The 27,849-nt window shown below is 49.8% G+C and overlaps 1 protein-coding gene across 1 annotated transcript in view; it reads left to right on the forward strand.

Moving 5' to 3' along the window:
• Positions 1–27,849, forward strand: part of lyst (lysosomal trafficking regulator) — a 280,835-nt gene that overhangs the window by 46,021 nt on the left and 206,965 nt on the right. The window contains 2 exon segments of the mRNA XM_065008440.1: positions 14,532–14,730; positions 19,328–19,418. Of these exon segments, the coding sequence (XP_064864512.1) occupies positions 14,532–14,730; positions 19,328–19,418 (290 nt within the window).

The following is a 27,849-nucleotide window of genomic DNA, read 5'->3' on the forward strand; positions in this document are numbered from 1 at the left end:
GTTAGCCCTCTCCTAGCTAGCTCCCCAGAGGTTAGCCCTCTCCTAGCTAGCTCCCCAGAGGTTAGCCCTCTCCTAGCTAGCTCCCCAGAGGTTAGCCCTCTCCTAGCTAGCTCCCCAGAGGTTAGCCCTCTCCTAGCTAGCTCCCCAGAGGTTAGCCCTCTCCTAGCTAGCTCCCCAGAGGTTAGCCCTCTCCTAGCTAGCTCCCAGAGGTTAGCCCTCTCCTAGCTAGCTCCCCAGAGGTTAGCCCTCTCCTAGCTAGCTCCCCAGAGGTTAGCCCTCTGACACCCTAGCTAGCTCCCCAGAGGTTAGCCCTCTCCTAGCTAGCTCCCCAGAGGTTAGCCCTCTCCTAGCTAGCTCCCCAGAGGTTAGCCCTCTCCTAGCTAGCTCCCCAGAGGTTAGCCCTCTCCTAGCTAGCTCCCCAGAGGTTTGCCCTCTCCTAGCTAGCTCCCCAGAGGTTTGCCCTCTCCTAGCTAGCTCCCCAGAGGTTTGCCCTCTCCTAGCTAGCTCCCCAGAGGTTTGCCCTCTCCTAGCTAGCTCCCCAGAGGTTAGCCCTCTTAGCTAGCTCCCCAGAGGTTAGCCCTCTCCTAGCTAGCTCCCCAGAGGTTAGCCCTCTCCTAGCTAGCTCCCCAGAGGTTAGCCCTCTCCTAGCTAGCTCCCCAGAGGTTAGCCCTCTCCTAGCTAGCTCCCCAGAGGTTAGCCCTCTCCTAGCTAGCTCCCCAGAGGTTAGCCCTCTCCTAGCTAGCTCCCCAGAGGTTAGCCCTATTTAACTCCTAGCTAGCTCCCCAGAGGTTAGCCCTCTCCTAGCTAGCTCCCCAGAGGTTAGCCCTCTCCTAGCTAGCTCCCCAGAGGTTAGCCCTCTCCTAGCTAGCTCCCCAGAGGTTAGCCCTCTCCTAGCTAGCTCCCCAGAGGCTAATTTTCTAGCTAGCTCCCCAGAGGTTAGCCCTCTCCTAGCTAGCTCCCCAGAGGTTAGCCCTCTCCTAGCTAGCTCCCCAGAGGTTAGCCTTCTCATCACATGCCTTTATGTGATCCACTGATCAACTCTCCAAATCTGGAAAATGTGAAATTTCCATTTAATGGAATTTTCTGCTAAAAACAGGACCGCCAGTCATTAGGGCCGTGGAGGAAGCAGCAGATTGTATCCCTACGCCTGGATCAAACCACATTGACTGGAGGGAAAGGACTCAGACTCACACTAATCTTTGGTGGGTTGATGATGATTATTGATTGTTTTGGCATTGGGGAGATGGAAGTGTGATTGATAGATAGATATCACACACACATGGACTGACATAAATGTGTATTGGAAGGCTCCGTAGCATAGTGGTTAGAGCGTTGGGCCAGTAACCGAAAGGTTGCTAGATCGAATCCCCGAGCTGACAAGCTAAAAATCTGTTCTGCCCCTGAACAAGGCAGTTAACCCACTGTTCCCCGGTAGGCCGTCATTGTAATTAAGAATTTGTTCTTAACTGACTTGCCTAGTTAAATGAAGGTAGGGGCTGGTGTTGTGTAGTAACGTATGAAGGGGTGTGTAACTCTATGGTGGCAGGAAGAGGATTTGTTGTGAGGCAGGAAGAGGATTTGTTGTGAGGCAGAAAGAGGATTTGTTGTGAGGAAGTGAGAAGTGTCACCTCAAGTTGTGTTGGGGGACTGAAGTGTCTAGCTCGAACTGTTTCAAGAAATCCTGTCACAATGTCAGACTTTCTTTACTTAATAATTTTCCTGCGTTTATATTTGCATCCAGTTGTCAAATAAGTTTCATTCCTATTCAAGAACGTATTTTGTAAGTAATAACTTTAACAACGTATGTTGTAATAACTATGAAATGATCTGAATGTGAATATAATGTGAATATAATGTGAGTCTGTGGTGGAGACTAGAGGTCGACCGATTAATCGGAATGGCTGATTTAATTGAGCCGATTTCAAGTTTTCATAACAATCGGAAATCGGTATTTTTGGGTGCAGATTTTTACTTATTATTAATTTGTTTTATTATTATTATATAGTTAACAGTTGGGTTATTAGTTGGAAGGAGATGACCTTTATTTAACTAGACACGTCAGTTAAGAACACATTCTTATTTTTGACGGCCTAGGAACGGTGCGTTAACTGCCTGATCAGGGTTAAGAGTGGTCGGGGGGAGGGGGCGGGCGAGTGGTCAGGGGGAGGGGGCGCTCGAGGGGTCGTGGTCAGGGGGCGCGCCAGGGGGGGGAGGGGGAGGGGGGGAGTGGTCAGGGGCGCGCGAGTGGTCGGGGGCGCACGAGTGGTAAGGGGCAGGGGGAGAGAGTGGTAAGGGGGGAGCGAGTGGTCGGGGGAGGGGGCGCGAGTGGTAAGGGAAGGGGGAGGGGGCGCTGGGGACAGTTGTTTTTTAGGGTCCGGCTTTAAAGATTTCAAGTTTTCATAACAATCGGAAATCGGTATTTATTTGACTTTTTTTTTTTAAAACTACTTCATTTAATCTTTATTTAACTAGACAAGTCAGTTAAGAACACATTCTTATTTTCAATGACGGCCTGGGAACGGTGGGTTAACTGCCTTGTTCAGGGGCAGAACGACAGATTTTCACCTTGTCAGCTCGGGGGATTCAATCTTGCAACCTTACAGTTAACTAGTCCAACGCTCTACCCACCTGCCTCTCATTGCACTCCACAAGGAGACTGCATGTTACGCGAATGCAGTAAGCAAAGGTAAGTTGCTAGCTAGCATTAAACTTATCTTATAAAAAACAATCAATCATAATCACTAGTCAACTACATGATGATATTATCTAGTGTGTCCTGCGTTGCATATAATCTGACTGAGCACACAAGTATCTAAGCATCTGACTGAGCGGTGGTAGGCAGAAGCAGGCGCGTAAACATTCATTCAAACAGCACTTTCATGCGTTTTGCCAGCAGCTTTGCCAGCAGCTTTTGTTGTGCGTCAAGCATTGTGCCGTTTATGACTTCAAGCCTATCAACTCCCGAGATGAGGCTGGTGTGAGTGAAGTGAAATGGCTGGCTAGTTAGCGCGCTAATAGCGTTTCAAACTTCACTCGCTCTGAGCCTTGGGGTGGTTGTTTCCCTTGTTCTGCAAGGGTAACTCTGCTTCGATGTGGTGGCTGTTGTCGATGTGTTCCTGGTTCGAGCCCAGGGAGGAGCGAGGAGGGGGACGGAAGCTATACTGTTACACTGGCAATACTAAAGTGCCTATAAGAACATCCAATAGTCAAAGGTATATGAAATACAAATGGTATAGAGAGAAATAGTCCTATAAATACTATAATAACTACAACCTAAAACCTCTTACCTTGGAATATTGAAGACTCATGTTAAAAGGAACCACCAGCTTTCATATGTTCTCATGTTCTGAACAAGGAACTGAAACGTTAGCTTTCTTACATAGCACATATTGCACTTCTACGTTCTTCTCCAACACTTTGTTTTCGCGTGGAGGCCAGGGCTCGCGTGGAGGCCAGGGCTCGCGTGGAGGCCAGGGCTCGCATGGAGGCCACTTACTTTTTGATATTCTTCCTCTGTTTTGCAATCCAAAGAGTCCCAGGTACAACATGCATGGTCGTTTTGTTAGATCAAATCCCCCTTTATGTCTTAAAAAGTCTTATTAGTTGGAGCCATCAATTTGAGTAATCTACTCATTCAACATGCAGATAAAGGAATCCAAAAAGCTACCGCTAAACTTTGTTAAAACAAGGCAACATACATTTCTATGTAATCCTCAGGTACCCTAAAATGTAATCAAACTATAATATTTCATACGGAAAGAAGTTCAATGGGAAAGTAAGATTAGCAGGTGCGTGTCCTCTTCGTCACACGCGCACAGACTGATTTCCAACTCTGACTCACAGTATCAAAACTCTAAATTCTTCCTCGTTTGGGAAGAAACAAGCCTGAAACCTTGAACAAAGATTGTTGACATCTAGTGGAAGCCATAGGAATTGCAATCTGGGAGTTGGAATAGCAAATGACCCATAGATTTCCATTGTAAGAGTTTTTATTTGGATTTTCTCCTACCATATCTATTGTGTTATAGTCTCATACATCATTTTAACATTTCTACAAACTTCAAAGTGTTTTCTATCCAATGGTACCAATTATATGCATAGGTTCTGTGCCTGAGCAACAGGCAGTTTACTTTGGGCACGTCAGTCAGACAGGAAGTGGAGGAAAAATAGACCCTAGCCTGAATAAGTTTAAGGAAATCAGTCAGTTGATATAATGATAGGCATAACCCCACCTCCACCAGGGGGCACTCTGTTCCTGCCTGCCTGCCCATACCATAACCCCACCTCCACCAGGGGGCACTCTGTTCCTGCCTGCCTGCCCATAACCCCACCTCCACCAGGGGGCACTCTGTTCCTGCCTGCCCATACCATAACCCCACCTCCACCAGGGGGCACTCTGTTCCTGCCTGCCTGCCCATACCATAACCCCACCACCAGGGGGCACTCTTCTCAACGTTGACATCAGCAAAATGCTCGCCCACACAACACCATTCTGTCTGCCATCTACCTGTGATAGTTGAACCTGGGATTAATCTGTGAAGAGGACACTTCTCCAGCCAGTGAAGGTGAGCATTTGCCCATTTGAAGTCAGTTAAGACGCCGCACTGCAGTCAGGTCAAGACCCTGGTGAGGACAACGAGCACGCAGATGAGACGTTTTCTGACAGCTTGTTGTGCAAACCTGCAGTTTCATCTGTCCGGGCGGCTGTTCTCAGACGATCCCACAGGTGAAGAAGCCAGATGTGGAGGTCCTGGGCTGCGGATGTGAGGATGGTTGGACGTACTGCCAAATTCTCTTAAACGACATTGGAGGTTGCTTATGGCAGAGAAATGAACATTCAGTTCTCTGGCAACAGCTCCAGTGGACATTCATGCTGTCAGCATGCCAATTCCATGTTCTCTCAACATTTTAGAGTGGTCTTTTATTGTCCACAGCACAAGGTGCACCTTTGTAATGATCCTGCTGTTTAATCAGCTTGTTGATATGCCACACCTGTCAGGTGGAGGGATTATCTTGACAAAGGAGAAATGTTCACTATCAGGGATGTAAACAGATTTGTGTGCAAAATCACCAAAATAAAAAATAGAGCGAATTAATTTTTTAAAATGATTTTAGCAGTCTTGATGTTTGAGCTAAAGAACACAGCATTAGCTGGGGAAATTGTTGCAGTTTTAAATCAGCTTCATGGAGAAATCTGTAGAATTGTAGGACATTGGCTTAAAAAAAAAGATTTCTCAATACCGGGGAGGGGGAAGCTGGAGGGGAGCGAGCGGGGGAGGGGGAGGGGGGAGGGAGGAGCTGGTGGGGGGGAGGGAGGAGCAGGGCTGGTGGGGAGGAGCGGGGCTGGTGGGGAGCAGGGGGGGAGGGAGGAGCGGGGCTGGTGGGGAGGAGCGGGGCTGGTGGGGAGGGGGGGGAGGGAGGAGCGGGGCTGGTGGGGAGGAGCGGGGCTGGTGGGGAGCGGGGGAGGGAGGAGAGGGGCTGGTGGGGAGCGGGGGGAGGGAGGAGCGGGGCTGGTGAGGAGGAGCGGGGCTGGTGGGGAGCGGGTGGAGGGAGGGAGGGAGGAGCGGGGGGGGGGGAGCGGGGCTGGTAGGGAGGGGGGGAGGGGGGGAGCGGGACTGGTAGGGAGCGGGGGGAGGGGGAGCGGGGGAGGGACTGGTAGGGAGCGGGGGAGGGGGGCTGGTAGGGAGCGGGGGGGGAGGGGGAGCTGGTAGGGGGGGGAGGGAGGAGCGGGGCTGGTAGGGAGCGGGGGGAGGGGGAGCGGGGGGAGGGAGGAGCGGGGCTGGTAGGGGGAGCGGGGGGGGAGGGAGGAGCGGGGCTAGTGAGGAGCGGGGGGAGCGGGTGGAGGGAGGAGCGGGGCTGGTGGGGAGCGAGGGGTGGGAGGAGCGGGGCTTGTGAGGAGCGGGTGGAGGGAGGAGCGGGGCTGGTGGGGAGCGAGGGAGGGGTGTAGATGGAGGGGGGAGGGAGTGGTGGAGGTGGGAAATAAAGGAGGAGAGCTGGCGTTTAGCGTTCTCTCTCGCTCCAATTTGGCTCTGGTACTGCTCAGCCACAAGCTCTGGTACTGCTCAGCCACAAGCTCTGGTACTGCTCAGCCACAAGCTCTGGTACTGCTCAGCCACAAGTTCTGGTACTGCTCAGCCACAAGCTCTGGTACTGCTGAGCCACAAGCTCTGGTACTGCTCAACCACAAGCTCTGACCATGCTCATGTCCTTCATCACTGTTATTTTAATTAGGCTTATTCGGTTGGATTCATTTAGCCAATAATGTGCTGAGATGTTGGTACGAGTCGACCAAGAAATAGGTCACAGCCTGTGTAATTGTTGGCAAGAAAATGAATGATCCCATGTGCACCAGAGACCGTTTCTAATCAGGCTATTGGAAGAAAATAAGTAGTCTGAGTCGTACAGTACTAAAGACAGAAGTAGAGTGAGTCGTACAGTACTAAAGACAGAAGTAGAGTCTGAGTCGTACAGTACTAAAGACAGAAGTAGAGTCTGAGTCGTACAGTACTAAAGACAGAAGTAGAGTCTGAGTCGTACAGTACTAAAGACAGAAGTAGAGTCTGAGTCGTACAGTACTAAAGACAGAAGTAGAGTCTGAGTCGTACAGTACTAAAGACAGAAGTAGAGTCTGAGTCGTACAGTACTAAAGACAGAAGTAGAGTCTGGAACAGAGTTAAAGTTGTGTGTAAAATATGAGACAGTTACAACTGAATTATCTGATCATTAAAAACATTAGAGATGTCTGGACCTTTTTGGTAGATGTCAGGAACCGAAATGCATCGGTGAAAGAGCCGTTCATTTGGCTCCCTGATTTACAGGTTCTGAGATCAAAACAAGGGTTATCTGCGGATCAGCTGTCAAATATTTCTCTAAAGAATCCTCACTGCAGAAGGAGTAAATAGTGACCAGAGGCGATCTGACGTCATGGTAACCTACCGTTTGGCTCGCTGAAAAGACTCCATGTCCATCACCGTTTCTGACTGCTCAACTCCACTCACAAACTCTGGCGCTAATGGGCCAACTCCGCCCCCCCGCCGCGCCCCTGCCACACCCACAACCTACCCCCCCCCCCCTTTTTTGACAATAGAATAGGGTGCCATTCTGGACACAAGCCTCAGTCATACATTCAGGCTGGTTGATAACAGAGCTTAGTGTTTTTACTTTCTACTTGGGTTTAGAAGACATGAACACAACACTGCCTTCCCCTCTATCTGTTTTGCTGCTTTTAAGATGTTTTACCTTCAAGGCTGTGGATATTTAGGGATTTTAGGATGAGAGGGTTCAAAGCCCTCAATCTTGGTCTCAGGAGATATTATGATGTTTCTATTTTCAGTTAATTTGTTCTTCAGGTTGGGTAGTGCTGCTCTAGTGGGATTTTATGTGTAAACAACTCTAACACCAAATACAAACCGAGGTTTAGATGTTTATTTTGTGAGGAACCTATTTGAGAACATGTGAAGAACAGAGCTGTCATGTAATTTCTACTTTAAGGAAATTACACCAGGTCAGCTGTCATACTGTGTTCTCTACTCTCCTTCTGTCTCTCTCTGCAGTCTGTCCCTGTCTACTGTCTCTACAGTCTCTCTCTACTGTCTCTGCAGTCTGTCCCTGTCTACTGTCTCTACAGTCTCTCTCTACTGTCTCTGCAGTCTGTCCCTGTCTACTGTCTCTACAGTCTCTCTCTCTACTGTCTCTGCAGTCTGTCCCTGTCTACTGTCTCTACAGTCTCTCTCTACTGTCTCTGCAGTCTGTCCCTGTCTACTGTCTCTACAGTCTCTCTCTACTGTCTCTACAGTCTCTCTCTGCTGTCTCTGCAGTCTGTCCCTGTCTACTGTCTCTACAGTCTGTCCCTCTACTGTCTCTACAGTCTCTCTCTACTGTCTCTGCAGTCTGTCTCTCTACTGTCTCTACAGTCTCTCTCTACTGTCTCTACAGTCTGTCTGCTGTCTACAGTCTCTACAGTCTCTACAGTCTCTCTACTGTCTCTGCAGTCTGTCCCTGTCTACTGTCTCTACAGTCTACTGTCTCTACAGTCTCTCTCTGCTGTCTCTACAGTCTGTCGCTGTCTACAGTCTCTACAGTCTCTCTACTGTCTCTGCAGTCTGTCCCTGTCTACTGTCTCTACAGTCTCTCTACTGTCTCTGCAGTCTGTCCCTGTCTACTGTCTCTACAGTCTCTCTCTGCTGTCTCTACAGTCTGTCGCTGTCTACTGTCTCTACAGTCTCTCTCTACTGTCTCTGCAGTCTGTCCCTGTCTACTGTCTCTACAGTCTCTCTCTACTGTCTCTACAGTCTCTCTCTGCTGTCTCTACAGTCTGTCCCTGTCTACTGTCTCTACAGTCTCTCTCTACTGTCTCTGCAGTCTGTCCCTGTCTACTGTCTCTACAGTCTCTCTCTACTGTCTCTACAGTCTCTCTCTGTCTACAGTCTGTCGCTATCTACAGTCTCTACAGTCTCTCTCTACTGTCTCTGCAGTCTGTCCCTGTCTACTGTCTCTACAGTCTCTCTCTACTGTCTCTGCAGTCTGTCCCTGTCTACTGTCTCTACAGTCTCTCTCTGCTGTCTCTACAGTCTGTCGCTGTCTACAGTCTCTCTCTCTACTGTCTCTGCAGTCTGTCCCTGTCTACTGTCTCTACAGTCTCTCTCTACTGTCTCTGCAGTCTGTCCCTGTCTACTGTCTCTACAGTCTCTCTCTACTGTCTCTGCAGTCTGTCCCTGTCTACTGTCTCTACAGTCTCTCTCTGCTGTCTCTACAGTCTGTGTGTCTACAGTCTCTACAGTCTCTCTCTCTACTGTCTCTGCAGTCTGTCCCTGTCTACTGTCTCTACAGTCTCTCTCTACTGTCTCTGCAGTCTGTCCCTGTCTACTGTCTCTACAGTCTCTCTCTCTCTACTGTCTCTCTCTACTGTCTCTGCAGTCTGTCCCTGTCTACTGTCTCTACAGTCTCTCTCTCTACTGTCTCTGCAGTCTGTCAGTCTCTGCAGTCTCCCTCTCTACAGTCTACTGTCTCTGCAGTCTGTCCCTCTCTACTGTCTCTGCAGTCTCTCTCTGCTGTCTCTACAGTCTGTCCCTGTCTACTGTCTCTACAGTCTCTCTCTGCTGTCTCTACAGTCTGTCCCTGTCTACTGTCTCTACAGTCTCTCTCTACTGTCTCTGCAGTCTGTCCCTGTCTACTGTCTCTACAGTCTCTCTCTGCAGTCTGTCCCTGTCTACTGTCTCTACAGTCTCTGTCCTGTGTCTGCAGTCTGTCTCTACAGTCTCTCTCTACTGTCTCTGCAGTCTGTCCCTGTCTACAGTCTCTACAGTCTCTCTCTACTGTCTCTGCAGTCTGTCCCTGTCTACTGTCTCTAGAGTCTCTACTGTCTCTGCAGTCTGTCCCTGTCTACTGTCTCTACAGTCTCTCTCTGTACTGCAGTGTCTACAGTCAGTCTGTCCTCTCTACAGTCTCTGCAGTCTCTCTCTACTGTCTCTACAGTGTCTCTCTCTACTGTCTCTACAGTCTGTCCCTGCTGTCTCTACAGTGTCCCTCTCTACTGTCTCTCTCTCTACTGTCTCTGCAGTATGTCCCTGTCTACTGTCTCTACAGTCTCTCTCTACTGTCTCTACAGTCTCTCTCTACTGTCTCTACAGTCTGTCTACTGTCTCTACAGTCTCTCTCTACTGTCTCTACAGTGTCTCTCTCTACTGTCTCTACAGTGTCTCTCTCTCTACTGTCTCTACAGTGTCTCTCTCTACTGTCTCTGCAGTCTGTCCCTGTCTACTGTCTCTCTCTACTGTCTCTACAGTCTCTCTCTACTGTCTCTACAGTCTCTCTCTGTCTCTGTCTCTGCAGTCTGTCCCTGTCTACAGTCTCTCTCTACACTCTATACAGTCTGTCCCTGTCTACTGTCTCTCCCTACTGTCTCTACAGTCTCTCTCTACTGTCTCTACAGTCTCTCTCTACTGTCTCTGCAGTCTGTCTCTACAGTGTCTCTCTACTGTCTATCTGCACTGTCTATACAGTGTCTCTCTCTACTGTCTATACTGTCTCTCTCTACTGTCTCTACAGTCTCTCTCTCTGCAGTCTGTCTCTACTGTCTCTACAGTCTCTCTCTACTGTCTCTGCAGTGTGTCCCTGTCTCTCTCTACTGTCTCTGCAGTCTGTCCCTGTCTACTGTCTCTACAGTCTCTCTACTGTCTCTCTGTCTCTCTACTGTCTCTACTGTCTCTCTCTACTGTCTCTCAGTCTGTACTGTCTCTGTCTCTCTCTCTACTGTCTCTGCAGTCTCTCTCTACTGTCTCTACTGTCTACTACAGTCTCTCTCTACTGTCTCTACAGTCTGTCCCTGTCTACTGTCTCTCTCTACTGTCTCTGCAGTCTCTCTACTGTCTCTGCAGTCTCTCTCTGTCTCTGTCTCTCTCTACTGTCTCTGCAGTCTCTGCAGTCTGTCTCTCTCTCTACTGTCTCTGCAGTCACTCTCTCTACTGTCTCGGTCTCTACTGTCTCTGCAGTCTCTCTCTACTGTCTCTGCAGTCTGTCTCTGTCTCTCTACTGTCTCTGCAGTCTGTCTCTCTACTGTCTCTGTCTCTCTCTACTGTCTCTGCAGTCTGTCTCTCTCTACTGTCTCTCTCTCTACTGTCTCTGCAGTCTCTCTCTCTCTACTGTCTCTGTCTCTCTCTACTGTCTCTGTCTCTCTACTGTCTCTGCAGTCCTCTCTACTGTCTCTGTCTCTCTCTCTACTGTCTCTGCAGTCTCTACTGTCTCTGTCCCTCTCTACTGTCTCTGCAGTCTGTCTCTCTCTACTGTCTCTGTCTCTCTACTGTCTCTGCAGTCTCTCTCTCTCTACTGTCTCTGCAGTCTGTCTCTCTACTGTGTGTCTCTGCAGTCTCTCTCTACAGTCTCTTCTGTCTGTCTATTGTCTCTCAGTCTCTCTGTCGACTCTCTGCAGTCTCTCTGTCGACTGTCTCTGTCGACTGTCTCTGTCGACTCTCTGCAGTCTCTCTGTCGACTGTCTCTGTCGACTGTCGACTGTCTCTGTCGACTCTCTGCGACTCTCTCTGTCAACTGTCTCTGCGACTGTCTCTGTCGACTGTCTGCAGTCTCTCTGTCGACTGTCTCTGCAGTATGTCTCTCTGTCGACTCTCTGTCGACTGTCTCTGCAGTATGTCTCTGCCGACTGTCTCTCAGTATGTCTCTGCCGACTGTCTCTGCAGTATGTCTCTGTCCGACTGTCTCTGCAGTATGTCTCTGTCGACTGTCTCTGCAGTATGTCTCTGCCGACTGTCTCTGCAGTATGTCTCTGTCCGACTGTCTCTGCCGACTGTCTCTGCAGTATGTCTCTGCCGACTGTCTCTGCAGATGTCTCTGCAGTACTGTCTCTGCAGACTGTCTCTGCAGTATGTCTCTGCCGACTGTCTCTGCAGTATGTCTCTGCCGACTGTCTCTGCAGTATGTCTCTGCAGTATGTCTCTGCCGACTGTCTCTGCAGTATGTCTCTGCCGACTGTCTCTGCAGTATGTCTCTGCCGACTGTCTCTGCAGTATGTCTCTGCCGACTGTCTCTGCAGTATGTCTCTGCCGACTGTCTCTGCAGTATGTCTCTGCAGTATGTCTCTGCAGTATGTCTCTGCCGACTGTCTCTGTCGACTGTCTCTGCCGACTGTCTCTCTGTCTACTGTCTGTCGACTGTCTCTGCAGTATGTCTCTCTGTCTACTGTCTCTGCAGTATGTCTCTGCCGACTGTCTCTGCGGTATGTCTCTGCCGACTGTCTCTGCGGTATGTCTCTGCCGACTGTCTCTGCGGCAGCCGATGTCTCTGCGGTATGACCGTCTCTGTCGACTGTCTCTGCCGACTGTCTCTGCAGTATGTCTCTGCCGACTGTCTCTGTCGACTGTCTCTCTGTACCGTCTCTGCAGTATGTCTCTCTCTCTACTGTCTTTGCAGTATGTCTCTCTACTGTCTCTGTCTACTGTCTATACAGTATGTCTCTACTGTCTCTGTCTACTGTCTATATAGTATGTCTGTCTACTGTCTATAGTATGTCTCTCTCTCTCTACTGTCTCTGCAGTATATGTCTGTCTACTGTCTCTGCAGTGTCCAATTTACAGTAGCTATTACAACAACAAAAATACCATGCTATTGTTTGAGGATAATGGACAACAACAAAACAATTACCACAGCAACTGATTTTATACATTCACCTCTGAAGGTAAATAATGTACAGAAGTCAAAGTTTACATACACCTCGGCCAAATACATTTCAACTCAGTTTTTCACAATTTCACAATTAATTCTAGTCAGAGCTGGTGTAACTAAGTCAGGTTTGTAGGTCTCCTTGCACAAACACGCTTTTTAAGTTCTGCCCACAAATATTCTATAGGATTGAGGTGAGGGCTTTGTGATGGCCACTCCAATAGCTTGACTTTGTTGTCCTTAAGCCATTTTGCCACAACTTTGGAAGTATGCTTGGGGTCATTGTCCATTTGGACGACCCATTTGTGACCAAGCTTTAACTTCCTGACTGATGTCTTGAGATGTTGCTTCAATATATCCACATAATGTTCCTGCCTCATGATGTCATCTATTTTGTGGAGTGCACCAGACCCTCCTGCAGCAAAGCACCCCCACAACATGATGCTGCCACCCCCGTGCTTCACGGTTGGGATGGTGTTCTTCAGCTTGCAAGCCTCCCCCTTTTTCCTCCAAACATAACGATGGTCATTATGGCCAAACATTTATGTTTTTGTTTCATCAGACCAGAGGACAAAAAGTACGATCTTTGTCCCCATGTGCAGTTGCAAACCGTAGTCTGGCTTTTTTATGGCGGTTTTGGAGCAGTGGCTTCTTCCTTGCTGAGGGGCTTTTCAGGTTATGTCGATATAGGACTCGTTTTACTGTGGATAAAGATACTTTTGTACCTGTTTCCTCCAGCATCTTCACAAGGTCCTTTACTGTTGTTCTGGGATTGATTTGCACATTTCGCACCAAAGTACGTTCATCTCTAGGAGACAGAACGCGTCTCCTTCCTGAGCGGTATGACGGCTGCGTGGTCCCATGGTGTTTATACTTGCGTACTATTGTTTGAACAGATGAACGTGGTACCTTCAGGCATTTGGAAATTGCTCCCAAGGATGAACCAGACTTGTGGAGGTCTACAATTGTTTTGTCTGATGTCTTGACTGATTTCTTTTGATTTTCCCCTGATGTCAAGCAAAGAGTCACTGAGGTTGAAGGTAGACCTTGAAATACATCCACAGGTACACCTCCAATTGACTCAAATTATGTAAATTAGCCTATCAGAAGCTTCTAAAGCCATGACATCATTTTCTGGAATTTTCCAAGCTGTTTAAAGGCACATTCAACTTCGTGTATGTAAACTTCTGACCAACTGGAATTGTGATACAGTGAAATAATCTGTAAACAATTGTTGGAAAAGTTACTTGTCATGCACAAAGTAGATGTCTTAACCGACTTGCCAAAACTATAGTTTGTTATCAAGAAATTTGTGGAGTGGTTGAAAAACGAGTTTTAATGACTTCAACATAAATGTATGTGAACTTCGGACTTCAACTGTTCGTACTTTCAGTAATCTTCCTCTGATTTGTCATCCTGAGAGTCCCAGAGAGAAAATGTAGTGTGGTTTTGTTTGAAAGTCAAATGTAGGAACTTGGTTCTGCTGTCTCTGGCTCAATCTGATTTGACATACAGTGCCTTGCGAAAGTATTCGGCCCCCTTGAACTTTGCGACCTTTTGCCACATTTCAGGCTTCAAACATAAAGATATAAAACTGTATTTTTTGTGAGGAATCAACAACAAGTGAGACACAATCATGAAGTGGAACGACATTTATTGATATTTCAAACTTTTTTTAACAGATCAAAAACTGAAAAATTGGGCGTGCAAAATTATTCAGCCTCTTCAAGTTAATACTTTGTAGCGTCACCTTTTGCTGCGAATACAGCTGTAAGTCGCTTGGGGTATGTCTCTATCAGTTTTGCAGTTTTTGAAATGTGGCAAAAGGTCGCAAAGTTCAAGGGGGACGAATACTTTCGCAAGGCACTGTATGTGTCTTTATTATGGCCTTTGGCAGGACGTTGGGAAGTACAGCTCAGTTTCCACTCACTCGACCTCAATGCAATTGAGATAGTTTGGGATGAGTTGGACTGCAGAGTGAAGGAAAAGCAGCCAGCAAGTGCTAAGTATATGTGGGAACTCCTTCGACAGTTGGGAAAGCATTCCAGGTGAAGCTGGTTGAGAGAATTCCAAGATTGTGCAAAGCTGTCATCAAGGCAAAGGGTGGCTACTCTGAAGAATTTCAAATCTAAAATATATTTTGTATGCTTTTAACACTTTTTTTTTTTTTTTTTTTGGTTACTACATGATTCCATGTCTTATTTCATAGTTTTTAAGTAAAAATAAATTAAACCCTTGAATGAAAAAGGTGTCCAAACCTTTGACTGGTACTGTAGTTGTAAACTGACTGGGGCAGTAACAGGGACTTCCTGACTGACTGATGTTCTCTCTACATATGAATATGTTCTTTCTGTCCATAGTTCTGATATGAGTGGGGCCAGTAACACTCTGGCGAGGGAGTTCCTCACCGACGTTCACCAGCTTTGCAGTGCCGTGGCTCAGAGGGCGGAGTCACGGGGAGAGGAGGACGAGGAGAGTCACATGGTTGCCCTGGGCGAATACCTGGTCAGGGGCAGGGGCTTCTTGCTGCTCAGCGCCCTGGACTCCATCATCGACCAGGTGAGATTCACCTGTACACTCTCTCACACACACACACACTCTCTCACACACACTCTCTCACACACACTCTCTCACACACACTCTCTCACACTCACACACACACACACACACATACTCTGCCTTAGTACACACATGCACAAGCATCTAATGCTTCCAACCCCCTCAGCTATTCTCCTGACACACAATGCCGTTGGGGGAATGTCCTAGCGTGCCGTTGGGGGAATGTCCTAGCGTGCCGTTGGGGGGAATGTCCTAGCGTGCCGTTGGGGGAATGTCCTAGCGTGCCGTTGGGGGAATGTCCTAGCGTGCCGTTGGGGGGAATGTCCTAGCGTGCCGTTGGGGGAATGTCCTAGCGTGCCGTTGGGGGAATGTCCTAGCGTGCCGTTGGGGGAATGTCCTAGCGTGCCGTTGGGGGAATGTCCTAGCGTGCCGTTGGGGGAATGTCCTAGCGTGCCGTTGGGGGAATGTCCTAGCGTGCCGTTGGGGGGGAATGTCCTAGCGTGCCGTTGGGGGGAATGTCCTAGCGTGCCGTTGGGGGAATGTCCTAGCGTGCCGTTGGGGGAATGTCCTAGCGTGCCGTTGGGGGAATGTCCTAGCGTGCCGTTGGGGGAAATGTCCTAGCGTGCCGTGGGGGGAATGTCCTAGCGTGCCGTTGGGGGAATGTCCTAGCGTGCCGTTGGGGGAATGTCCTAGTTGGGGGAATGTCCCGTTGGGGGAATGTCCTAGCGTGCCGTTGGGGGATGCTCCACATTAGCAGGTATTGTTCCTGTTGTGACTCCCTCCAGTTTGCTAGGGTCCTGACTTACCCAGAGATAGGGAGAGCTCTGCCAGGAGAGGTTCTAGAGGCGGAGAGAGGGGAGAGCTCTGCCAGGAGAGGTTCTAGAGGCGGAGAGAGGGGAGAGCTCTGCCAGGAGAGGTTCTAGAGGCGGAGAGAGGGGAGAGCTCTGCCAGGAGAGGTTCTAGAGGCGGAGAGAGGGGAGAGCTCTGCCAGGAGAGGTTCTAGAGGCGGAGAGAGGGGAGAGCTCTGCCAGGAGAGGTTCTAGAGGCGGAGAGAGGGGAGAGCTCTGCCAGGAGAGGTTCTAGAGGCGGAGAGAGGGGAGAGCTCTGCCAGGAGAGGTTCTAGAGGCGGAGAGAGGGGAGAGCTCTGCCAGGAGAGGTTCTAGAGGGGAGAGCCTAGAGGGGAGAGGAGAGGTTCTAGAGGGGAGAGGGAGAGCTCTGCCAGGAGAGGTTCTAGAGGCGGAGAGAAGGGAGAGCTCTGCCAGGAGAGGTTCTAGAGGGGAGAGCTCTGCCAGGAGAGGTTCTAGAGGGGAGAGCTCTGCCAGGAGAGGTTCTAGAGGGGAGAGCTCTGCCAGGAGAGGTTCTAGAGGGGAGAGCTCTGGGGGAATGTCCAGGTTGGGGGGAATGTCCAGCGTGCCGTTGGGGGAAATGAGAGGAATGTCCTAGCGTGCCGTTGGGGGAAAGAGTTCTAGAGGGAGAGCTCTGCCAGGAGAGGTTCTAGAGGGGAGAGAGGGGAGAGCTCTGCCAGGAGAGGTTCTAGAGGCGGAGAGAGGGGAGAGCTCTGCCAGGAGAGGTTCTAGAGGTGGAGAGAGGGGAGGTTCTAGAGGTGGGGAGAGGGGAGGTTCTAGAGGTGGGGAGGAGAGCTCTGCCAGGAGAGGTTCTAGAGGTGGAGAGAGGAGAGGTTCTAGAGGTGGAGAGAGTATAGTGCACTATTTTAGACCAGAGCCCTCATAGGGGGGACGTACACTTAGTCTTATTTGGTTTTAATTCACACGTTAAGGCACTGCATTCTCTCTCCCTGATGAGGAATGCTCTGGTCGTGGGTCAGAGGAGTAGAGAAGATATTTAGAGAGAGGCTGTCATGCACACACCACATACTGGCAGGAGGACACAGTCTAACTGACAGGGGTAAATCAAGGGGAACCAAGTAGGACACCCCATACCAGTCCCTCCTTGCACCTACTGCACTTACTGCTGCCCTGCAAGTACCTACTGCACTTACTGCAAGTACCTACTGCCCCTGCAAGTACCTACTGCTCTACCCTGCAAGTACCTAGTGCTGCCCTGCAAGTACCTACTGCTGCCCTGCAAGTACCTACTGCCCTGTACCCTGCCCCAGTACCTACTGCTGCCCTGCAAGTATCTACTGCCCCCTGCAAGTACCTACTGCTGCCCTGCAAGTACCTACTGCTGCCCTGCAAGTACCCGCTGCCCTGCAAGTACCTACCTACTGCTGCCCTGCAAGTACCTACTGCCCTGCAAGCCCTGCAAGTACCTACTGCTGCCCTGCCAAGTACCTACTGCTGCCCTGCCCCAGTACCTACTGCTGCCCTGCCAGTACCTACTGCTGCCCTGCCAGTACCTAGTGCTGCCCTGCCAGTACCTAGTGCTGCCCTGCCAGTACCTAGTGCTGCCCTGCCAGTACCTAGCTGCTGCCCTGCAAGTACCTAGCGCTGCCCTGCAGTACCTAGCGCTGCCCTGCAAGTACCTAGCGCTGCCCTGCCAGTACCTAGCGCTGCCCTGCCAGTACCTACAAGTACCTAGCGCTGCCCTGCCAGTACCTAGCGCTGCCCTGCAAGTACCTAGTGCTGCCCTGCCAGTACCTACTGCTGCCCTGCAGTACCTGCTGCCCTGCCAGTACCTAGCGCTGCCCTGCAAGTACCTAGTACTGCTGCCCTGCCAGCGCTGCCCTGCCAGTACCTAGCGCTGCCCTGCCAGTACCTAGCGCTGCCCTGCCAGTACCTAGCGCTGCCCTGCCAGTACCTAGCGCTGCCCTGCAAGTACCTAGTGCTGCCCTGCACCTACTTCACTTACTGCTGCCCTGCAAGTACCTAGCGCTGCCCTGCCAGTACCTACTGCTGCCCTGCCAGTACCTAGTGCTGCCCTGCTTCACCCTGCTGCCCCAGTACCTAGCGCTGCCCTGCCAGTACCTAGCGCTGCCCTGCCAGTACCTAGCGCTGCCCTGCCAGTACCTAGCGCTGCCCTGCCAGTACCTAGCGCTGCCCTGCCAGTACCTAGCGCTGCCCTGCCAGTACCTACTGCTGCCCTGCCAGTACCTAGCGCTGCCCTGCCAGTACCTACTGCTGCCCTGCCAGTACCTAGCGCTGCCCTGCCAGTACCTAGCGCTGCCCTGCCAGTACCTAGCGCTGCCCTGCCAGTACCTAGCGCTGCCCTGCCAGTACCTAGCGCTGCCCTGCCAGTACCTAGCGCTGCCCTGCCAGTACCTAGCGCTGCCCTGCCAGTACCTAGCGCTGCCCTGCCAGTACCTAGCGCTGCCCTGCCAGTACCTAGCGCTGCCCTGCCAGTACCTAGCGCTGCCCTGCCAGTACCTAGCGCTGCCCTGCCAGTACCTAGCGCTGCCCTGCCAGTACCTAGCGCTGCCCTGCCAGTACCTAGCGCTGCCCTGCCAGTACCTAGCGCTGCCCTGCCAGTACCTAGCGCTGCCCTGCCAGTACCTAGCGCTGCCCTGCCAGTACCTAGCGCTGCCCTGCCAGTACCTACTGCTGCCCTGCCAGTACCTAGCGCTGCCCTGCCAGTACCTAGCGCTGCCCTGCCAGTACCTAGCGCTGCCCTGCCAGTACCTAGCGCTGCCCTGCCAGTACCTACGCTGCCCTGCCAGTACCTAGCGCTGCCCTGCCAGTACCTACTGCTGCCCTGCCAGTACCTAGCGCTGCCCTGCCAGTACCTACTAGCGCTGCCCTGCCAGTACCTAGCGCTGCCCTGCCAGTACCTAGCGCTGCCCTGCCAGTACCTAGCAGCTGCCCTGCCAGTACCTAGCGCTGCCCTGCCAGTACCTAGCGCTGCCCTGCCAGTACCTAGTGCTGCTGTCCCCTGGATGGTTAAAGCCTGATTTCTACATTACACAAACGTGTGTGTGTGCCTTATGCGAAATGGCAATCCTGCATAGTTGCATCATTTTACACTTTTTGGGGCATCACACAGTTGCGTGCTTTTGCTACGCAAATATGCAAAACTGTAATTTTGCGTAGCTACCGGGTTCTGGTGTTGCGTACTGGCTTGGGATATGAATTAGGTTGAACCTGCTGCTCTCTCTACTGCCACAGGAAGATACCTGTTCAGCAGGAGGAAGCATTTTCATGTCCAGCCTCAACTTCTCTCTGGTTCCATGGCCAGTGGATGTCCTCTGCTTTCCTCCAGGGTTGCTTGTGCTGGATGTCCTGAGTGATCATGAGGACATACAAGGAGAGAGAGAAGTTCCTAGAAAGTCTCTCTCATTCTGCCCGGACCTATACAGTCATTTGTCTGGACTGTTAGTGGGATGGCGTGATATTACTTCAGAAGGTGTGAACAGAGAGCGAGAGAGAAGTAGAATCTTCTAGCTAACTAAGACTGTCTGTATGTCTGTCCCTGTATGAGCTGACATGTAGAGAGAGAGAGAATATTCTAGCTAACTGAGACTCTCTCTGTAGGAGCTGACCTGTAGAGAGAGAGAGAGAATATTCTAGCTAACTGAGACTCTCTCCCAGTAGGAGCTGACCTGTAGAGAGAGAGAGAATATTCTAGCTAACTGAGACTCTCCCTGTAGGAGCTGACCTGTAGAGAGAGAGAATATTCTAGCTAACTGAGACTCTCCCTGTAGGAGCTGACCTGTCGAGAGGAGCTGCTAACCCTGCTGCTGTCTCTACTGCCACTGGTCTGGAAGATACCTGTTCAGGAGGAGAAGGCCCCAGGTAGGTCCTCCACACTCCACACCTTCATCACTAACACACACCGCCTTCACAGTGTACACCTGCTACCTGTAAAACACCAGGTAAACCCAACCTAACTACCTAAACTACTGTTGACCTCCTCTACCGTGTCTCCTAACACACATCTATACAACTGTAACAAAACTACTGTTGACCTCCTCTACCGTGTCTCCTAACACACATCTATACAACTGTAACAAAACTACTGTTGACTTCCTCTACCGTGTCTCCTAACACACATCTATACAACTGTAACAAAACTACTGTTGACTTCCTCTACCGTGTCTCCTAACACACATCTATACAACTGTAACAAAACTACTGTTGACCTCCTCTACCGTGTCTCCTAACACACATCTATACAACTGTAACAAAACTACTGTTGACTTCCTCTACCGTGTCTCCTAACACACATCTATACAACTGTAACAAAACTACTGTTGACCTCCTCTACCGTGTCTCCTAACACACATCTATACAACTGTAACAAAACTACTGTTGACTTCCTCTACCGTGTCTCCTAACACACATCTATACAACTGTAACAAAACTACTGTTGACTTCCTCTACCGTGTCTCCTAACACACATCTATACAACTGTAACAAAACTACTGTTGACTCCTCTACCGTGTCTCCTAACACACATCTATACAACTGTAACTAAACTACTGTTGACTCCTCTACCGTGTCTCCTAACACACATCTATACAACTGTAACAAAACTACTGTTGACCTCCTCTACCGTGTCTCCTAACACACATCTATACAACTGTAACAAAACTACTGTTGACTTCCTCTACCGTGTCTCCTAACACACATCTATACAACTGTAACAAAACTACTGTTGACCTCCTCTACCGTGTCTCCTAACACACATCTATACAACTGTAACAAAACTACTGTTGACCTCCTCTACCGTGTCTCCTAACACACATCTATACAACTGTAACAAAACTACTGTTGACCTCCTCTACCGTGTCTCCTAACACACATCTATACAACTGTAACAAAACTACTGTTGACCGTGTCTCCTAAACACCATCTACAACTGTGTGACCTCCCTACCGTGTCTCCTAACACACATCTATACAACTGTAACAAAACTACTGTTGACCTCCTACCGTGTCTCCTAACACACATCTATACAACTGTAACAAAACTACTGTTGACTTCCTCTACCGTGTCTCCTAACACACATCTATACAACTGTAACAAAACTACTGTTGACTTCCTCTACCGTGTCTCCTAACACACATCTATACAACTGTAACAAAACTACTGTTGACCTCCTCTACCGTGTCTCCTAACACAACCCAGGAGTGGATGGATGGATGGATATTGTAGCTGTAAACATTGATGTATTCTAGTTTGAGAGCAGTGAGAGTTATATAGAACAACAACAGTTATACAACCCAACAGTGAGTGGTTGGATGGATGGTTGGATGGATGGATGGATGGATAATGGTTGCCTACTGGAGCTGTGGATGGATGGATGGATGGATGGATGGATGGATGGATGGATGGATGGATGGATGGATGGATGGATGGATGGATGGATGCCTTACTGGAGCTGTGGATGGATGGATGGATGGATGCCTACTGGAGCTGTGGATGGATGGTTGGATGGATGGATGGATGGATGGATGGATGGATGGATGCCTACTGGAGCTGTGGATGGATGGTTGGATGGATGGATGGATGGATGGATGGATGCCTACTGGAGCTGTGGATGGATGGATGGATGGATGCCTACTGGAGCTGTGGATGGATGGTTGGATGGATGGATGATTGGATAATGGTTGCCTACTGGAGCTGTGGATGGATGGTTGGATAATGGTTGCCAACTGGAGCTGTGGATGGATGGTTGGATAATGGTTGCCTACTGGAGCTGTGGATGGATGGTTGGATAATGGTTGCCTACTGGAGCTGTGGATGGATGGTTGGATAATGGTTGCCTACTGGAGCTGTGGATGGATGGTTGGATAATGGTTGCCTACTGGAGCTGTGGATGGATGGTTGGATAATGGTTGCCTACTGGAGCTGTGGATGGATGGTTGGATAATGGTTGCCTACTGGAGCTGTAGATGGATGGTTGCCTACTAGAGCTGATAATGGATGGATGGATAGATGCCTACTGGAGCTGTGGATGGATGGATGGATAATGGTTGCCTACTGGAGGTGTGGATGGATGGTTGGATAATGGTTGCCTACTGGAGCTGTGGATGGATGGTTGGATAATGGTTGCCTACTGGAGCTGTGGATGGATGGTTGCCTACTAGAGCTGATAATGGATGGATGGATAGATGCCTACTGGAGCTGTGGATGGATGGATGGATAATGGTTGCCTACTGGAGGTGTGGATGGATGGTTGGATAATGGTTGCCTACTGGAGCTGTGGATGGATGGTTGGATAATGGTTGCCTACTGGAGCTGTGGATGGATGGTTGCCTACTAGAGCTGTGGATGGATGGTTGGATAATGGTTGCCTACTGGAGCTGTGGATGGATGGTTGCCTACTAGAGCTGATAATGGATGGATGGATAGATACCTACTGGAGCTGTGGATGGATGGATGGATGGATAGATTCCTACTGGAGCTGTGGATGGATGGTTGGATAATGGTTGCCTACTGGAGCTGTGGATGGATGGTTGCCTACTAGAGCTGATAATGGATGGATGGATGGATAATGGAGCTGTGGATGGATGGATGCCTACTGGAACTGTGGATGGATGGATGCCTACTGGAACTGTGGATGGATGGATAGATGCCTACTGGAGCTGATAATGGATGGATGGATAGATGCCTACTGGAGCTGTGGATGGATGGATAGATGCCTACTGGAGCTGTGGATGGATGGTTGCCTACTGGAACTGTGGATGGATGGTTGGATAATGGTTGCCTACTGGAGCTGTGGATGGATGGTTGCCTACTAGAGCTGATAATGGATGGATGGATGGATAATGGAGCTGTGGATGGATGGATGCCTACTGGAACTGTGGATGGATGGATGCCTACTGGAACTGTGGATGGATGGATAGATGCCTACTGGAGCTGATAATGGATGGATGGATAGATGCCTACTGGAGCTGTGGATGGATGGATAGATGCCTACTGGAGCTGTGGATGGATGGTTGCCTACTGGAACTGTGGATGGATGGATGCCTACTGGAGCTGTGGATGGACGGATGCCTACTGGAGCTGATAATGGATGGATGGATAGGTGCCTACTGGAGCTGTGGATGGATGGATGCCTACTGGAGCTGTGGATGGATGGATGCCTACTGGAGCTGTGGATGGATGGATGCCTACTGGAGCTGTGGATGGATGGATGATGGATGGATGGATACCTACTGGAGCTGTGGATGGATGGATGCCTACTGGAGCTGTGGATGGATGGATGCCTACTGGAGCTGTGGATGGATGGATGCCTACTGGAGCTGTGGATGGATGGATGCCTAGCTGGAGCTGTGGATGGATGGTTGCCTACTGGAGCTGAGGATGGATGGATGCCTACTGGAGCTGAGAGTGGATGGATGGATGGATGGATACCTACTGGAGCTCAGGATGGATGGATGGATGCCTACTGGAGCTGTGGATGGATGGATGGATGGATAGATGGATGCCTACTAGAGCTGTGGATGGATGGATGGATAGATGGATGCCTACTGGAGCTGTGGATGGATGGATGGATAGATGGATGCCTACTAGAGCTGTGGATGGATGGATGGATAGATGGATGCCTACTGGAGCTGTGGATGGATGGATGGATGCCTACTGGAGCTGAGAATGGATGGATGGATGGATGGATGCCTACTGGAGCTGTGGATGGATGGATGGATAGATGGATGCCTACTGGAGCTGAGAATGGATGGATGGATGCCTACTGGAGCTGTGGATGGATGGATGCCTACTGGAGCTGTGGATGGATGGATGGATGCCTACTGGAGCTGAGAATGGATGGATGGATAGATGGATGCCTACTGGAGCTGTGGATGGATGGATGGATACCTACTGGAGCTGTGGATGGATGGATGCCTACTGGAGCTGTGGATGGATGCCTACTGGAGCTGTGGATGGATGGATGGATACCTACTGGAGCTGTGGATGGATGGATGGATGGATACCTACTGGAGCTGAGAATGGATTGATGGATACCTACTGGAGCTGTGGATGGATGGATGGATGCCTACTGGAGCTGTGGATGGATGGATGGATACCTACTGGAGCTGTGGATAGATGGATGCCTACTGGAGCTGTGGATGGATGGATGGATGGATGCCTACTGGAGCTGTGGATGGATGGATGGATGCCTACTGGAGCTGTGGATGGATGGATGCCTACTGGAGCTGTGGATGGATGGATACCTACTGGAGCTGTGGATGGATGGATGGATGCCTACTGGAGCTGAGAATGGATTGATGGATGGATGGATGCCTACTGGAGCTGAGAATGGATGGATGGATGGATGCCTACTGGAGCTGTGGATGGATGGATGCCTACTGGAGCTGAGAATGGATGGATGGATGGATGCCTACTGGAGCTGTGGATGGATGGATGCCTACTGGAGCTGAGAATGGATGGATGGATGGATGCCTACTGGAGCTGTGGATAGATGGATGCCTACTGGAGCTGTGGATGGATGGATGCCTACTGGAGCTGTGGATGGATGGATGGATGCCTACTGGAGCTGTGGATGGATGGATGCCTACTGAAGCTGTGGATGGATGGATGGATGGATGCCTACTGGAGCTGTGGATGGATGGATGGATGCCTACTGGAGCTGTGGATGGATGGATGGATGGATGCCTACTGGAGCTGTGGATGGATGGATGCCTACTGGAGCTGTGGATGGATGGATAGATGGATGCCTACTGGAGCTGTGGATGGATGGATGGATGGATGCCTACTGGAGCTGTGGATGGATGGATGGATGGATGCCTACTGGAGCTGTGGATGGATGGATGGATGCCTACTGGAGCTGTGGATGGATGGATGGATGGATGCCTACTGGAGCTGTGGATGGATGGATGCCTACTGAAGCTGTGGATGGATGGATAGATGGATGCCTACTGGAGCTGTGGATGGATGGATGGATGGATGCCTACTGGAGCTGTGGATGGATGGATGGATGGATGCCTACTGGAGCTGTGGATGGATGGATGGATGCCTACTGGAGCTGTGGATGGATGGATGGATGGATGCCTACTGGAGCTGTGGATGGATGGATGCCTACTGAAGCTGTGGATGGATGGATGGATGCCTACTGGAGCTGTGGATGGATGGATGGATGCCTACTGAAGCTGATTGACCTCAGGGTGACTGGGGTATTTAGTGTCGTCCTGCTAATCTCTTTTAACATGCTCCTCGTACATAGTTGTCTTATTAGCTTCTGTTATATTAGTTCAGCACACCGCCTCGATTAATAGTTGATTTGAACACCTTTTGATATACATACATTATTTTATAAGATGTAAACTCCTCTAGAAATATGAGGCAGAGAATAATTAGTTGGAGCTCTATAAGGAAGGGGAAGATATAGTCTTGAACAGTGACGTCCATCACACTTAGTACTGAAGTGACAACTACAGAGCCTTCAGGAAGTATTCACTCATTTACTTTTTCTACATTTTGTTGTTTTACAGCCTGAATTTAAAATGGATTAAATGGACTTGTTTTTATCACTGGCCTACACACAAAACCACATGTCAAAGTGGAATTATGTTTTTGAAAGTTTTACAAATGAAAAGTTGTAATGTCTTCAGTCAGTAAGTATTGAACCCCTTTGTTAGAGGAAGGAAACTGCTCAGGGATTTTCACCATGAGGCCAATGGTGAGTTTAAAACAGTTTCAGAGTGTAATGGCTGTGATAAGAGAACTGAGGATGGATCAACAATATTGTAGTTACTCCACAATTACTAACCTAAATGACAGAGTGAAAAGAAGGAAGCCTGTACAGAATACAAATATTCCAAAACATGCATCCTGTTTGCAACAAGGCACTAAAGTAAAACTGTTGAAAATGTGTCAAAGAAATTAACCTTTTGTCCTGAATACCAAGTGACTGAGGTGGTGTACTCCTCAATGCCATTGGATGAATCCCAGAACATATTCCAGTTTGTGCAAAACAGTCCTGTAGTTTAGCATCGGCTTCATCTGACCTTCCGTATTGAGCCGAGTCACTGGTACTTCCTGCTTTAGTTTTTGCTTGTAAGCAGGAATCAGGAGGATAGAATTATGGTCAGATTTGCCAAATGGAGGGTGAGGAAGAGTTTTATGCGTCTGTGTGTGGAGTAAAGGTGGTCTCTAGGTTTAAAAAAATAATCTGGTTGCACATGTGACATTCTGTTTACTGAGCATTTTGTGTAGATCATTGACAGAAAATGACAAATCAATTTGAATCCCACTTTCACACCACCAAAGTGCTGAAAAAGTCCAGGGGTGTGGATACTTTCTGAAGGCCGTGTACTCTACGTGGTGTTATGCTTAGCATTGAAGAATGTGCTAGAAGTAGACGACTGGTGAACTGTACCGTAGGCGGTTTTCTGTTGTTGCTGTTATTGATTTTTGACTAATTAAAGTAATTGATCATCTGTAGTGTGCCGACACCTTGTCTCTAAGGTTGTTAATCAGGTAACATTGGAATCCCTACAGACCATTAGACTGGAGCTGTCAATCCCTACAGACCATTAGACTGGAGCTGTCAATCCCTACAGACTATTAGACTGGAGCTGTCACTCCCTACAGACTGGAGCTGTCAATCCCTACAGACTGGAGCTGTCAACCCCTACAGACCATTAGACTGGAGCTGTCACTCCCTACAGACTGGAGCTGTCAATCCCTACAGACCATTAGACTGGAGCTGTCAATCCCTACAGACCATTAGACTGGAGCTGTCAATCCCTACAGACTGGAGCTGTCAATCCCTACAGACCATTAGACTGGAGCTGTCAATCCCTACAGACGATTAGACTGGAGCTGTCAATCCCTACAGACTATTAGACTGGAGCTGTCACTCCCTACAGACTGGAGCTGTCAATCCCTACAGACTGGAGCTGTCAACCCCTACAGACCATTAGACTGGAGCTGTCACTCCCTACAGACTGGAGCTGTCAATCCCTACAGGCCATTAGACTGGAGCTGTCACTCCCTACAGACCATTAGACTGGAGCTGTCAATCCCTACAGACTGGAGCTGTCAATCCCTACAGACTGGAGCTGTCAATCCCTACAGACCATTAGACTGGAGCTGTCACTCCCTACAGACTGGAGCTGTCAATCCCTACAGACCATTAGACTGGAGCTGTCAATCCCTACAGACTGGAGCTGTCAATCCCTACAGACTGGAGCTGTCAATCCCTACAGACTGGAGCTGTCAATCCCTACAGACTGGAGCTGTCAACCCCTACAGACTGGAGCTGTCAATCCCTACAGACCATTAGACTGGAGCTGTCAATCCCTACAGACTGGAGCTGTCAATCCCTACATACTGGAGCTATCAATCCCTACAGACTGGAGCTGTCAACCCCTACAGACTGGAGCTGTCAATCCCTACAGACTGGAGCTGTCAATCCCTACAGACCATTAGACTGGAGCTGTCACTCCCTACAGACTGGAGCTGTCAATCCCTACAGACCATTAGACTGGGGCTGTCACTCCCTACAGACTGGAGCTGTCACTCCCTACAGACTGGAGCTGTCACTCCCTACAGACTGGAGCTGTCACTCTCTACAGACTGGAGCTGTCAATCCCTACAGACTGGAGCTGTCAATCCCTACAGACTGGAGCTGTCAATCCCTACAGACCATTAGACTGGAGCTGTCACTCCCTACAGACTGGAGCTGTCAATCCCTACAGACCATTAGACTGGGGCTGTCACTCCCTACAGACTGGAGCTGTCACTCCCTACAGACTGGAGCTGTCACTCCCTACAGACTGGAGCTGTCACTCCCTACAGACTGGAGCTGTCACTCCCTACAGACTGGAGCTGTCAATCCCTACAGACTGGAGCTGTCAATCCCTACAGACTGGAGCTGTCAATCCCTACAGACTGGAGCTGTCAATCCCTACAGACCATTAGACTGGAGCTGTCAATCCCTACAGACCATTAGACTGGAGCTGTCAATCCCCACAGACTGGAGCTGTCAACCCCTACACACTGGAGCTGTCAACCCCTACACACTGGAGCTGTCAACCCCTACACACTGGAGCTGTCAACCCCTACAGACTGGAGCTGTCAACCCCTACAGACTGGAGCTGTCAACCCCTACAGACTGGAGCTGTCAACCCCTACAGACTGGAGCTGTCAACCCCTACAGACTGGAGCTGTCAACCCCTACAGACTGGAGCTGTCAATCCCTACAGACTGGAGCTGTCAATCCCTACAGACCATTAGACTGGAGCTGTCACTCCCTACA

This window comes from Oncorhynchus nerka, linkage group LG23 (genome assembly GCF_034236695.1).
Source record: "Oncorhynchus nerka isolate Pitt River linkage group LG23, Oner_Uvic_2.0, whole genome shotgun sequence".
Taxonomy (NCBI): Eukaryota; Metazoa; Chordata; class Actinopteri; order Salmoniformes; family Salmonidae; genus Oncorhynchus; species Oncorhynchus nerka.